Source organism: Calonectris borealis, chromosome 3 (assembly GCF_964195595.1).
Source record: "Calonectris borealis chromosome 3, bCalBor7.hap1.2, whole genome shotgun sequence".
Lineage (NCBI taxonomy): Eukaryota > Metazoa > Chordata > Aves > Procellariiformes > Procellariidae > Calonectris > Calonectris borealis.
In genome coordinates this window covers 91,805,487-91,819,666 of record NC_134314.1, presented here as the reverse complement: position 1 = coordinate 91,819,666, position 14,180 = coordinate 91,805,487, and the positions used below count along the sequence as shown (strand labels likewise).

Below are 14,180 nucleotides of genomic sequence, written 5' to 3'. Positions count from 1 at the left end.
TACTCTTTCTTCCTAAAGTTCCATCCGGTGTCTCCAAATTGTAGCAAATTACATTTCTCTGACCTGGATAAATGCTGAGGCACGTAGGAAGAGCAGCTGATGATAGAAAAGCTTACCGTTTTGGTGAGCTGCCATGGCTGGCACTCTGACATCGTCATAAGACCTGCCATCTGTAATGAGAATCATGATCTTTCTTTTGTTGGGTTTGGATTTGCTGAACAGCTGCTCTGAGGCGTAGCTGATGGCTGCTCCTGTGCTGGTCCCACCACTCCAGTAACTGATCCTTTTAATTGCACTCAGCACGTCCTGCTTCGTGCTGTACTCGTCAAAGCCGAACTCGAGCCTTTGCTCATAGGTATACTGAACAGCTCCGATGCGGGTGTCGGTGTCCGAAATCTCGAACTCTCTGCTGATGTTGGCTACAAACTGGAGGACTGTGCGGAAGTTGCTGGTGCCAACGCTGCTGGAGCCGTCGATTACGAAACCGATGTCAGCTGAATTGAGGCACGTCTTGCTGCACACCAGCCGATCGGTGTCGCAGACCCGCTTCACCAAGGGCTGCACCACCTTGTGTAGGCTGAACCAGCTGGGCACGTTGATGGAATAGAAGCCGTTTGTCCTGCACACTGCCTGCAAGGCAACACAAGGATGAATGCAATGAAAGTTCAGTCCACCTGTTTCAGCTGGGGTATGTAGCTAAATTGTAAATACAGGCTCCTGGAAAGAGCAATGCTGGCGTCTGAAGTGGCCTCTCCTCCAGTCACCGTCTGCTTCCCTGGGAAGTGACATCAACGTAACATCACAGATACTTGTGTAACGAGCCAGTTTTCCCTGCCTTTTTTTAAAGCTGTGGGATGAAGCTTATATTATAGTAGTGAAAGAAATGCAATAAGCAAGTTTGCCACCTGTCAAACTTTTTTAGATACGTTACATTGTTTGCAGAGAAAGCATCCAAATCACAGAGCTGCTGTTAGCGTGGCTCCAGTGGGCGTTATGGGAGCCTGTGTGTTTGCCGGGTGGCAACTTCAGCTCCCATCGTTCAGGGCAACAAGGAAAGTTTTGCCTGCTGACAAACTACTACCTTGAACTGAAACCTGGACCTGAAGTTGGGTTATCCTTGGCTCATACCCTCCTAAGCAGAAAAAAACCCAGGCAATTTTGGTGTAAATGCAAAAAGCCCTTAAAAATTCCCCATTGTACTGGCTCTGCCAAATAGTAAAAAAAAAAATCATTAATTTTTATAACTGAATACTTGTAGGGAGAAGATCTGCAGGAGGCTTCTATAGGGTTAGTGGGAATCAGGTGAGTGTGGGTAGGAGGTAGGGGGTGCACAGAAGAGGGAGTGGGAGAAGTCAAGCAGCGGGGGGGAAGCGGTGGGGCCAGGCTGGATCAAATTGTCCCTGGCTTTAGCGCCTTTTAAATGCTAATGCCTCAGGTCTCTGGGTAAGAATATTTTGTTAAGCCAGGCTTTATCTATCAACTTTGTGTGTGTGTGTCTGAGTCTTTTAAAAGACCGACGCACTGTTTTCTTGGTGCCTGGTCTTGACTTGCATAAAACCCAATGGCTCCAAGGGAGTTACAGTTCCCACTGGTCTGGGCTCCTCACCGTGTCCTGCTCTCATTTGCCCTTACTGTCTTGCTGCTATTTTAATGCAGCAGTATCAAGTCACAGTTCCCTCTCTACCTTCCTATTCTGAGCCCACTCTACTCCCACTTCTGCCGCGTCCCTGGCAGGTTTGCAGAGACTCACTGTAGCTTTGCCCTTTTAAAAACATTAAATGCAAATGAGACTGCAATCCAATTAAACATTGTCCGGAGACAGCGCAGCTCTCTGGAGCAGCTCTGAAACTCATGGGAGATTATTTCATGGCAGAGTGACATGGCTCAGATGGGAATCTGTTTTCTGAAAATACCAGATAACTCGACCCTGCTTCCTGAGCCCAGCCTGGTTTGGCACTTGGTAGATACCTCCTGCCGTAACTGGGTGCCAGCTTGCCCTGAAGCACTGTTGAGCAGGCAGCTACCGTTAGTGCCAAATACAAATCGTTCAAGGCTTGCTTTCTCTTTTTTATTCTGCACATGGCAGGGATTTACTCTTTTTCCAAGAGCTACCATGAAGTCCATAGCAGCAGAAACAACAGAAAAATAACCCGCATCAGATCAACAGTGGAAACGAAATGTTTGAGTTATCCAGTATAGCTGAACAACTGGGATGTGCCTGTGTTGGGAGTGTCCCAACATTTGCATGTACGGAACCTGTTTTTAAATGCAACGCTGACATTAGGTTGACAGGGCTCCTCAGCCTTTGCCGGGTGGGGGGGGGGGAGATGCACAGCAGGAGGCTTGTGGAAAGCTCAGGCTGCAATTTGCTTTGTCATGCTACTGTATGTTTGGGAAACCTCTTGTCTCAGTACGACTGCAGGTTTGTGCCAATGTTTAGTCACTAAAAAGCCATTTACTCTATGATGCCCCTCAAACCAGAACTTTACTGACTTCATTCCCTTTCTGACTTCAGCATTGCTGCCTGGCTCTTCGTACCTCAAGAAGACCTCAAGACAGTATAAGCAGGACAAGAAATAACCATAAGTGGTAAGAAGGAAAGGGAAATGCCCTGAATGAAACAGCCATGCTCCCAGCCAGAGCCCAGCCCAGTAAGTACCTTGTCCACAAAGTTTGGTTCAATAATGTTCTGCTTCTCACTTTCAGTAGCTGCTTCAATAGTGACAAAGAAAATGTTGATCCCTGATTCTCTGGCCAGCCTGGAGGCCTCCTCCACTCGGTCGGTCGGCCACCCGTCCACTATCACTACAACCACGTTGGGTGCTCCACCTCGGTTTCCATTAGCATCCGAAAAGAAGTTTTTGTTAACAAATGAAAGTGCCTTCCCTGGAATGAAAGAGGAGATGAAGATGAGTTACAGGTCTAGAAGCACTCTGCCTGATAATATCTCATGAAACGGTAGGCAGAGGACTGATTCGAGTGTTGGAGCCCTGCCGAGAGCTGGGGAAAGCGGTTTCTGTGGCTGTGAGAGCAGGAGGGGAGGTCGCTGCTGTCGGTGCGAGTGCCTCCTGAGCCCTCCTGCGCTGAACCCCACCTCCCCCTCCCTGTGCCTCAGAGGGGCTGGGGGTGACAAGCGGGGTTAGCAAGGATCCCTGACACAGGTCGGTGGGACCTGCCCATGAGGAGAAAAGTAAATCCTGTCCACTTGCGACAGGCTTGCAGTGCCTGGACAATTGCAGGCAGGTCATGGTGGGAGCGGTACTCCCTCGCCAGCCCTATCCTAGCGCTGAGCACCTTTTGGTCACATCATCCGTACCCAGTGAGGAGGTGTGGGCTCACTACAGCCCAGCCTCTGGAGCCCTCCCCAAGCTGAGGATGTGCAAGCAGCTCCACCACCTACCAGCATTGGAAAGACCACCTTTCTGTGGGATTTTCTCAATGGCATTTCTTACGTCCTTGGAGTTGGCATAAGTTTTTAAGTTAAATTCTGTGGAAGGGTCATCGCTAAAAGAAGAAATGAGAGCAACTGTCAATTTTTTGCTTCACATGCAACAATACAAAAGCTGTAGGACCTGTCTGTGTTACCCGGCTCCTGAGTGCGAGCTGGAGTGAGACCTTTAACACGTGTCAGCAGCAGAGCTACAGCTGCCAGAGTGTGCAGTCGTGCCCCGTGGCAGTGAGAGTAGCTGCACGAGAAGCTCTTACCCATACTGAACGATGCCCATCAGAGGACCAGCGCTGCCGATGCCAAGGGCTTGAGCCACGTTACTGAGGAACTGCTTCTGGAGCTGAAAGCGACGTTTACCGATGCTCCAGCTCCCGTCCATCAAGAAGGACAAATCAACCTTGCAATCTGAGGAGAGACACAAAAACATGGAAAATATTTTTAGACCTTTCCGGTAGCTGTGCTTCTTGTGAGGAGCAAAGGCCTAAGAAGTCTGTATACAGTGACTTGTCCTGCTGCGCAAACTCTATCAAAAAGCCTTTGACAAGGACAAGTCACAGCTGGGAGCTCAAGTCTGTCCTGCTCATTGGTAAACACAGTCCTGGGCATGATTTCCTCCCATGCAATATCCAAGCCTGGCTGGGTGACAAAAGGGCAAGAAGCTGTCCCCAGGGGCCAGTCTGGGAGCACCATGTTTGGGGGTGAGGGAGGAGAGGTCAGCCACGCAGGAGCAAGCTGGCTCGTGTCCTGTGCCTTCAGAACCGCGGCTTGGGCTCTGCCTGCTTTATTCACAGCCCAGAGGTGGTGAGAGTTTGTAAAGCCAGATGTGACCCTTGGATTTTGCAGTCCGGCCACCTGCAAAGCACAGACTACAGGGATTTCCTCGGTTATGCTTTTGTGGGCTTAATTGGTATAATAGACGTAACAGGAACAGTTCTTCACATACAGTGTTAATGCTGCTCAGAAGGGAGGGAAGACCCACTCAATTCCATAAACGTGTGATGCCCAGGATGTGCCTCGGGGCAAAGGACATCGTGGGGTCTCTTGAAGGAGCTGCTGACAGCAATCCTGGCAACTCTGTCCTTCCGAATGAGAATCGTTCGGCAGCTTCATTCTGGGCTGGAGCTAACATCGGGGGTGATGATTTCGCTTGGTGTGTTCAGAGTGAGCGGGGGCTCTTTTCGCATGTGGCTGTAGGCTTGTACCTGTGTGCACAGCAGCAGCAGTGCGCTGTTGTGTGTTGCCTCTCTGGGCTGAAAGCAATATTCTAGAAAAGCTATGCCTGTAGCCAAACTCTTCTCTCTAATTACACAGATGAACCTCATCTTTGTGCTTCTGCAAATGCTGTCTTCATCACTGCCAGCCTGCTTTTACGTCTCTGCAAGTTAGTGGTAAAACATTCATCGGCTGGACTATGACCAGGAGCAGGATCAAAATTTGGCTTAACTAGAGCGCTAATTAACATTTTCCCCCTCTGGCATCTGGGTCATCCCCATCTCTTGATTTCCTTCTGATGATGCCTCCTATCAATCAGACTGTCCAAAATAGTGTGTTTTAATCATTAGGTAGCCTGAAGGCTACAAAGCGCCAATTGTTCTTACTGGCTTATGCAACTGCCGCCCATCTCATTACCTTCAATTTTTTCTCCCGTAGCTGTCTGTTTTTCTAATCTTAATAATGCTGAATTATAGAAGCGTGACTGAGAACCATGTTCGTTCTCAGCAGATCATGAGGCAAGGCCGGGAACCCACAACAAATAATACCTCAATTAACGGCCAAGTTTTCCTGAATTTCCTGTCCTTCAAAGGGAGCTACACCATGCGGTCTACATGTGGGAAGTGGGGAGTTTGTTAGCTAGCAGGGTCCAGGCATGCAAAGATTTACACACACTTATATACAGACTTAATTTCTGGGGAGGGTTCGGACAGCAGGAATATTTCGGTGCTGGGACATTAGTGGGACTCTGCAAGAGCACAGGCTAAAGGCGCTCTGTAGGGAGCTGAGCGCTTTCTGATTTGCAGGGAGGCAAGATCTGAATTATAGCTTTTATGGTCCTAGAGGCATCAGCGGGATGAGAGTTTGATTCTGGCGAGCCTTATCTCAGTTCAACTGCTGGAAACTCAGCTGTGCTTGCCTGTGTCTCTGCTACACTGAGCTCTGCTTTCCTGCAGTGCAATTGGATCTGTAGGGCAGATCCTTCCCCTTTTCTTCTTCTTTCCCTTATTTCTGTATCAGTTTTAGGTCTATTTGTCATCTTTGATGGGGAAAAAAATACTTTTAAGTATTAGGAGAAAGTATTAGGAGGAGCATCTGGGAATATATAGACATTTGGTTCAGCAGTTAATGTAGAGAGTCCTTGAAATGCCAGTTCTGCGAGAGACGGCGTTCGGCTGCTGGAGGATGGGCAAGAGAGGACCCGGGTGCCGGTGGGAGGGTGAAGCCCCCTCTTCAGGGCGGCTTCCCATGAGGAGGCGGCAGATGACCCATCTCTCCACTCAGAGCTTGCTTTTTCTTTCTCCTTCTACTCTGGGCCCCATCTAAAGATGAGTTAATGGGTAAATCTGCCTTTAATTATAAAGGGCTGTAGAAGATTTCCTTTTCAGAGCAGGGGACCCTACATCTCCATCCCCGGACTGAGGGATCCTTGATGGTCCCTCTGCATCCCCTCTCTCCTTGTTGCGGCAGGCGCAGGGTGCCTTTCTCAGGTGCTTTCCTTCCCTCCCACCCACTGCTGTGGGAAGGGTGCCGGCACTCAGCATAGCCATGGGAGCCTGCTCTGGTCAGGAGGGCTCACTCATCTAACCCTGTCCGCAACACATTGGTTTGCTGTCCTCCACCATCAAAGTCCCTGAGTGAAGCTCTGCACCGAGGAACATGGAGCAGATACTGCCTGGGAAGAGGTAGCGGTGAGCAGCCACCATCTCCCTGCCCAGGTAAGCTAAATCTTGGCTGTTATTTCCTCCCCTGTAGAAGCAAAAATCAATTACATGTATGAGAGGGATCGGTGAAGAGCGCTCGCTGTTCCTCTGCAAGGGAAAAAATGCGTTCCTCGAGTGTCTCAGGCTTTCTTGAAAACTTACCTTTTGCTATTTAATTTGAGTGCATTCTAGGAATGTGTAATTAATAAAATGGTATTGCTTAATTATGAAATTAATTCTGAAATACATACTTGGGTTCCCCTGGGAGATGGAGTCCAGTGGCTTCGGATTCAATTCTTCCTTTGAACTGAAGCCTAGAGAGAGGAAGGAAAGGCTCCGTCAGTGTGTGCTCGGTGGCTGCCCTCGCTCTGGAAGGAAGCAGGCAATGGGGTGGCTGCAGAGTCCCCCCTGGCCTGAGGATTGATGTGGGAGGGAAATGAGCATGGGGAGCACATCCTTGGAGCTTACTTTTTTCCACCTACCTCACATCTAGGATAAAACAAGAGCGGAGGTATTTCTAAAGTGCCACCAAAATCTCTCCAAGCGCCAGCTTTGACTCCCCTTTGCGAGTCAGTGCCCTCACTGCAAGGGCTTGAGAGCAGCATGCACAAGTAGAGGGTTCCTCGGGTGCAGAGGCTGGTGGCCTTGGTGTGGGTGACCTCCCAGCATTTTGCCCCTGAGAGAACCGGCGCTGCCACCCCGCTGGCTCGCTGTGCTTCACCCATGCTTTACGACGAGCTGCACAATGTCCAAAGCAGATGAGCGACAAATTTAGCATGTTGCTTTTCTGTCTGGAGAGGAAGGCATGGGCAGCGACTCACCCTGTCGTGTTACAGCTGGGGAAGCAATGCAAGCCACAGCTGCTCAGGTGCTCCCGGAGGACTAGGTTATTTTGGAAAGCACAAAAGAAACAGGGTAAACGGTGGCACAGAGCTACGGTCAAGTCATAGGAAACAGTCTCACAGGTCACTAGTGGATTTTAGCTGAGGCCCCAACTGAGATATTGGGATGGTAGCAGCCTTGGGAACATGAGTTTATGTCCTTGTGAGATGCACTGACTCACAGGGCATCATCAGGCTGGTGTCAGAAGGTTTGAAAATGCTGAACTTCACTCATGCCCGCGGGAGGCCCCTTTGGAGGGGGGAAACATCAGCAGGGGGAGGCAGGGTGGTGGTGCTGGGGCAGCACTGCCTGAGGCTGGGCACTGGCTCCTGGCTGAGGAAAAGTGATGCTTTTGGAACAGGGGTGATGCAAAACAGCTCTGTCCAGTGACGTCTGCTGCAGCAAACATTCCTGACCTGTCTCAGGCCTGAAAGTCTTGCTGCTAGGGACAAATCTGCCTTTGGCCTGAGGAAGGGCAGGAGGCAAATCCTGTAGAGGTTCAGCTGCTGCTCCTGAGAGATAAACCCTCTGCCATGTGCGGCACTGCGGGGCGTGGGTGGCCGAGGAGTATTTTAACTGAAAATACTTGATGGAGCAAACCCACCAGCTGCAGGCACGGAGAGGCACGAGTGTGACCTGGGGAGGCACCAGTGGCATGAGGTGCAAGCAGCAGCGGCACAGGGAGGAGAAACCAGAGAGGGTTAGAGGAGGATAGTGAATTTTGGGCTTAGGCTGGCGTGTGTCCGTGGCTGCTCCTTGGATAAATGCAAAGGAGGGCGGTTCAGCAGCCAGGCAAAGTAAAGCAAAGGAGCAGGAGCTGCAGGAGAGCACTTTGAAGGAAGTGGCCACAGGCCCAAGTGTTTCTTGCAGGCTGAGGCTGGGCTGTGCAGTCGTGTCTGGCGACCCTGCCGCTCCACCAGCAGCCATGGTCTCCAAAACCTGGGAGAGGAAAACTTGCCAGTATGATTTGGCAATGCCCCCCCTTTGCCTTTGCTTTGCCTGTGTGTAAATGCCTGCAGGCACAGTCCCACGGACACTTTCAGGTGGTGCAAACCAGTCCTACCCCCCAAAGGCAGAGCCCTCCTCTCGCCAGGCACCCTCCCGCCTCTCCTGCCCTGCTACCAACCCCCGTGCCTGCCCAGTGTCGGTAGGACGCAAGGAGAAGGGGGAAAGAGCGGAGTTAAACCGAGAAGAAAGAAAAAGGTTAGTGATGGGCTGGACGAGCTCCCTGATGCAGCTCACCCTCTGATCACGCAGGCGCCTGGGCAGAGGGTGGCTGGGAGGCAAGAGGGCTCTTTTTGCTGGCAGCGCTGGCTTATGGTGGGTTTATCTGATGCAGAAGTTATGGGTGACATGAGAGAGAGAGACAAAGGAAGCAATGACTTGGACCTGTACATAGCCTCTCTTTGTCAACCACATGGATGAGAATGGTTGTGGTTTTTTCTTTAAAACCTGAAATAGTCGGCAGCTTGCTTTCCTGACTGTGTATGTTCCAGTACAGGCTTTAATTACATGGGCACATAACAGTTCCCCAGTAATACACCAACACTTCATGCTGCAGCCTTCACACCACGTACCTCACATGTGCCAGCTTGGTATCCCATATGTACAGTTCCCCCCGCTTGCCTTATTTGCAGAACAGAAAGTGGGTGGATTTTACACCGTAGTTAAATTAGATATTAACATGTGCTATTCATTTTAGCAATTAAATTGTATAGGGAAGCTAATTCATAGTTATCTGCCTCATGCATTTATCTGCATCCAATAAAATCCCTATTCCTTACCCAGGCATACAGCTGACATTAGCTTTGTCGGTATGGAAAACCCAAGTGTAGGCGATGCAGCACTTTTCATTTTTATTTGCCAGTGCAATTACCAGTTCTTGAAGGTTGTGGGTCAGCTGGCTGATTTGTGCTTAGTGTAACAATAAGGTCACCCACCAAATAATCTTCCCCAACTAATCGGGGAGGTCGTCAATCTCTATGGGCCTCCCTGTTCTGCCAGTCCAATTTAATGTTGTTATTGCCATGGGAATTTCAATTCACTGCATGGGCAGTCTACTCCATGCTAATTAAAGTTCCCTTCACTGATTGTCACAGCTGTCCATGCTGATTAAACTTCCTATTCATTTAAGAAAGACAGCAGTGACTACATCCACGCTAGAAACCATTCCTTTGAAGTGACAATCTGAATCCATCAGACTTCATCACACTAGTCTACGCAGGCACTTCGGTTGCTGAGAAACTATTAATACAACATCCCTTCCCCCATGTCCAACCTCTCATTGCATTTAATGCAGTCTGTCATTTTCTGCCTCAAAATACCCCTCTGCACCCCTGGCCCTAGTGTTGTAGCTTTTTCTAAGTAAGGACACCAAAGGCTTAATCTACAGCAGATAGAAACACTTCCTCTCTCTGGCTCAGACTGCTGCTGCTGGAGAAGGGAGATCTGTTCAGATTTGGGATGATGCAAATTTTAATGGTGGCTGCTGACATTGGATTTGCAAGCTAATGCATATGGGCTACGCGGTGCAAGGATTAGTCATGCCTCAGCTTTGAAGTAAACAGAGTGTTCAAGGGAATGGTCTTTACAAGGGCCACCGGCACAGCGCTCTCCAGCAACAAGACCGGTGATGGAAAAGACATCTTGTATTGGATGGTCCAACCCCTCGTAAGAGAGAGAGTACCCTGTAATGAATTGGCCTGTAGTTTGTATAGTCTGCTTTAAATGTTCCCGAGGAGAGGGATCCCTTAAATATCGAACACAGAATCTGCAGTTGGTAACTGCTCCTGATTAAAAGAGTTGCGCAAGTCTTGGTCTTGTTGCTACTTGAGCCTGCTACAAATGTAGGGTTTTTTTCCCCTCACTCACCAGTAATTATAAAAATGTTGTCATCTCCATATTGTCGGTTTTTAAGGCTAAAATGTCAGAAAATTTCAATGATGCTCATTATTCTTTACACTCAGCTTAAACCCTCTGTTTCTTATCTGAATGTCTTTCCTAAGTACATTGACATCAGAATAATCTTTCGTCTTCTTCACTGATTACAACTCTAGACTGCTATCCCAACTGTGGCATTCCCAAAATACCTTCATACTTACAAATCGATTTCAGTAGCCAGAACCCCTTTCCTGCAATGTAACTGCCAGCTCTTTCCAGTGCTCATCTGTTCTGCTCCTGCTTTAGGCAGGAATTTGAGACTGATGCAAGCATAGAATAATTTTAACTACTAAGATGTAAACTACATACCTCGTTTATAATTTTAAATACTGTAATTACTCCTTAAAATAAGATTGTTAACAGCAGTGTCATGGGCCTCATGAATAGTGTTAGCTTTCCCCATGTATGATGGAAAGTAATTATTCCCAGACTAGTTACTGGATGCTTTAAATATTTACCTGTGTCAAAAAGGCTCAATCCAGGTTTCCACGAGTCTGTTTCCATTGCTTCCACACATAAAAGAGAAAAAAAATTATTACTAAAAATAATGGAATTAATAGAGATTACAAAGCGCTGACTCAATTCATACAGTGAATTATTATTAACAATCAGGACCTAAGGAAATCATAAACCTGCAAACCTTTATGCGCATGTTTCAAGCCATATTTAAGAGCCTCGTACCACTGCCTCAGGAGCACTAATCTTTTTCATGATTTTAAATACATCTCTTCAGATCTGTTTTGGTCTTGTTTCTCTAAATTGCATTGATATTGAGGCAAGCGTACTGACTTCAGTATACTTTTGCTTGGCTTACATTGTTTTCCACTGAAAATCTGCAAGTACCTCTCATCTATGGATTTTTCTATCCCCTCAACCCATCCAAACACAAGAAGTTGTCTACATTTTGCTTGCAGCCTATCAGGCATGGAAAACTTCATCAAAATTGCTGCTTTCATAAATAAACCCCAAAGTGTCTTCAAAGCCTGTTGAAGAGCTTTCCCAAAAAGTGATGTTTTGCTCTGGGTTACAGCCAGATGAAAGCCCTTGCAGCCAACTAGGACAAGAACAGTGCCAAGGAGTACTGGTGAGATCTTTGGCCCCTGACAGTCCATCTCCAGGTTTGTTCAGAGTGGTTTACAAAGAGAGGTATCTCAGTTCCATTGAATCCATCTGTCTCCCATGCCTGAGTTTTCCTACTCAGACTGGCTGTGCTCTTGACTAGAGCCAGTGGGTGTAAGTTTGGAAAAGGTTGTGGAGTTTGCCAGCGTCCTCCAGCCTAGTGAGAGCACTGACCTTGGCCTTAGGTTGCCATCCCAGCAAGAAGGTATCAGCTTCTCTTTGGGAGGGAGACTTGTTGCATGAGACAGATGGCTGAATAAGATGTGTGGTCTCCCTTAGGGTAGGAGGAATCCTGTCATGTTTCATTGCTAAGGTGATTTTTCCAGACCCCCTTCCCTCCTTATGCTGAGCGCTGCTTAGACACCCTATGAAGAATCTAAAAAATGAGGAAAGAGAAGGGCTGAGAAGTGAGCCATGATACACACAGAAGTTTTGCTGTGATTTTGCTTTGGAGGAGAAGTAGGGTGAAGGAAGGGCAGGCCTGTGTAACGGGGAAGGAAACAGGAGGAAAGACAGGAGGAATATTCCTAATTCATCATCCACCTGGCCAGGATCCTTTGCCAGAATTTTGTACATCCCTCAGCCGAGTCATGAGGAAGCAGCAGCGACTGGAGCTAGGGGTGCTGGTTGCAGAGCAGGAGGACCCTATCCATAGAGAAGAGCTGGTTTGTTATCAGAGTCGCCAACATGTCTCCTGAATGCTGTCACTGAGAAGAACAACAGATTTCAGTGAAACCAGCTTGTGGGTAGATAATCTCAAAAGGTGTGCTTCACCCTTCCGGGGGAGAGAAGTGTCCACTGACTGCAAAAAGAAAAGATTAATATGAAGCTACTTTTCAGTCTGACCAGCTGAAAAAAACAGCCAAGGAGCAAATCATGAAGACGACCCCGCACTTCTTGGGTCTTCCATACAAATATGTTGCTCTATGAGTTGCAGGACGAAAAGGTGCTTAAAACAATAGGGACTGCACCGAACATGAAACCAGCCAAGGAGCTGTGCGAAGATCTACCAGCTCTTTGTAAGCAGGGTTGTAACCTGAAGGACACGAGCAAGAGAACGTGCCTGTCCCACTTATCACAGGCCTGTGTCGGCTGCCAGCTCATTGCCAGGGACTATCCTCAGTGACTGCAGCACAGGCTCCTCTAACTTCTCTGACTGTTTAAGCTTAAAAAAGACAGGCAGATCCTTTTTGGTAACTCCAGGAAAAGATTGCTTTTTGTCAGTAGGAGCAATGCTGAAGTTCTTCTAGATTCACTCCTCTCAAGAACCACTTCAACTCAGATGACTGCAGGTGCTCTAGTCTGTCCAATCCCTATGGTGAGAGCTGTCTATTGCTTCTTTGAGCAGTCTTCTCACACCCTTTTAAAACTTTCTTCTGTGGAAGAAAGCACCTGTTTTTTCCTTTTTAATGAAGAACTACCCTAGATAAGTGCCAAGGGTTTTGGGTAGTGGCTGCAAATATGCAGAATATACAGCTTTCTGAGTGACCCATAAATCCAGGCAAAAGCTCTATTTCTTATATGTAGTCTTAGACAAAGAAAGCTCTCAATGAAATGCGTACCTGAACGGGAAATAATTATTCTTCTAAGTAGCTAGGGCTTTTTTTTTTTTTCTTGATGATGCCCATAAAAATCTAGGGTTGATTTTTAAAATATTCCAAGACTGGTCTTTAAAAAAAAAAACCACCACCACCACCACAACTCTTCAGTATAATTGTCTTGAAAAAAATTCTGGGCTAAGTGAGTGTAGGACTTCAAGAGAGTTAATGTGCATTGTTAAGAGCTTGGAAGAGTTTAGACCTTCTGAAGAAAGTACAGCAAGAAGCTGCGCAGGCAACTGGTGTGTCGGGGTGGGTGTTTTCCCAGCACACCCTTTTGCTAACCTGAGCCGATGAGAGGAAGTTCCTCGACAGCCCAGCCAAACCCGCAGAACTGATCACTCTTGTTTGCAGAGCAGTGTGCGCACGCTTGGTAGGATCAAGAAAAACAACTCTCGTTTCCAAGAAAGCAAGGAGTTGTTCAGGAATTTCCCTTTGATCGTTAGAAAAATTGGCTACTTGGAAGCAACACATCCGAGCTGCCAAAACCTGGGCTGAGAAAAAGATCAGGACTTATTGGGAATATAGCAAGTATGTGTTTGTGGGTTTTTCCCTTCTTGTTCTGTGATGGAGAAAACAGAATCATTCATGATGGAAAATTTGTGCTTTGTAATCACCTTTGGGGGGACCTTAAGGTGCCTTAAGCAATTAGGTGGAGTCAAACTCTGACTTTGATTTAAACAAGACTCAGCACTGTGTTCCCCTGCTTCTCTGCCAAAGGCTAGCCTGAGGATTAGCCAGCACATCGTTCAGTCCAGATGTTAGGGCTCTTCCCATTTCAGCCCTGCCAGGAAGGCAGGTCTGCCACCACAGACCATCCCTGCCCTATATGTGGTGTCACGTAATTAGTGCATTGCCATGACCGGCGTGTTTACAGGGAACATGTTTGCTCTGCTGTTCTGCACAGGAAAATATTGCCCCCCTGTCTACCCTCTAAAGGTGGGCACTGGATTTTGACAAGGGCAAAGGGAGTCAGGGGAGCACAAAAACCGTGAGATTAGAAAAAAAAGAAATGGCTATGACATCGGTATGGCCAAAAGGATATGAGAAAGACAGACATGAATGGAAACCCGAGGGAAGAGAAAGAGACTAAAACAAGGAGGGGAGGTATAAAAGTGAGGGAACAGAGTAAATCTTAGGAGGAAGAGGAGGAGGAGTGTATCCACTTTAAATATGCTGCAGCTAGGTCAACTACAAATTGTCATTTTCACGGGGAGATTGCTGGGTAAACTTACTTGGCTCATATTATCCAGAAAATCCTACTGAATAATAAAGTCC

The 14,180-nt window shown here is 47.7% G+C and overlaps 1 protein-coding gene across 1 annotated transcript in view; it reads right to left on the bottom strand.

Annotated features, from left to right (window-relative positions):
* Positions 1-14,180, bottom strand: part of VIT (vitrin) — a 56,934-nt gene that overhangs the window by 3,710 nt on the left and 39,044 nt on the right. The window contains exons 13-18 of the mRNA XM_075146641.1: positions 10,644-10,691; positions 6,615-6,677; positions 3,706-3,853; positions 3,401-3,504; positions 2,660-2,886; positions 117-630 (exon numbers count right to left, since the gene is read on the bottom strand). Of these exons, the coding sequence (XP_075002742.1) occupies positions 117-630; positions 2,660-2,886; positions 3,401-3,504; positions 3,706-3,853; positions 6,615-6,677; positions 10,644-10,691 (1,104 nt within the window). The remainder of the gene's footprint in view (positions 1-116; positions 631-2,659; positions 2,887-3,400; positions 3,505-3,705; positions 3,854-6,614; positions 6,678-10,643; positions 10,692-14,180) is intronic.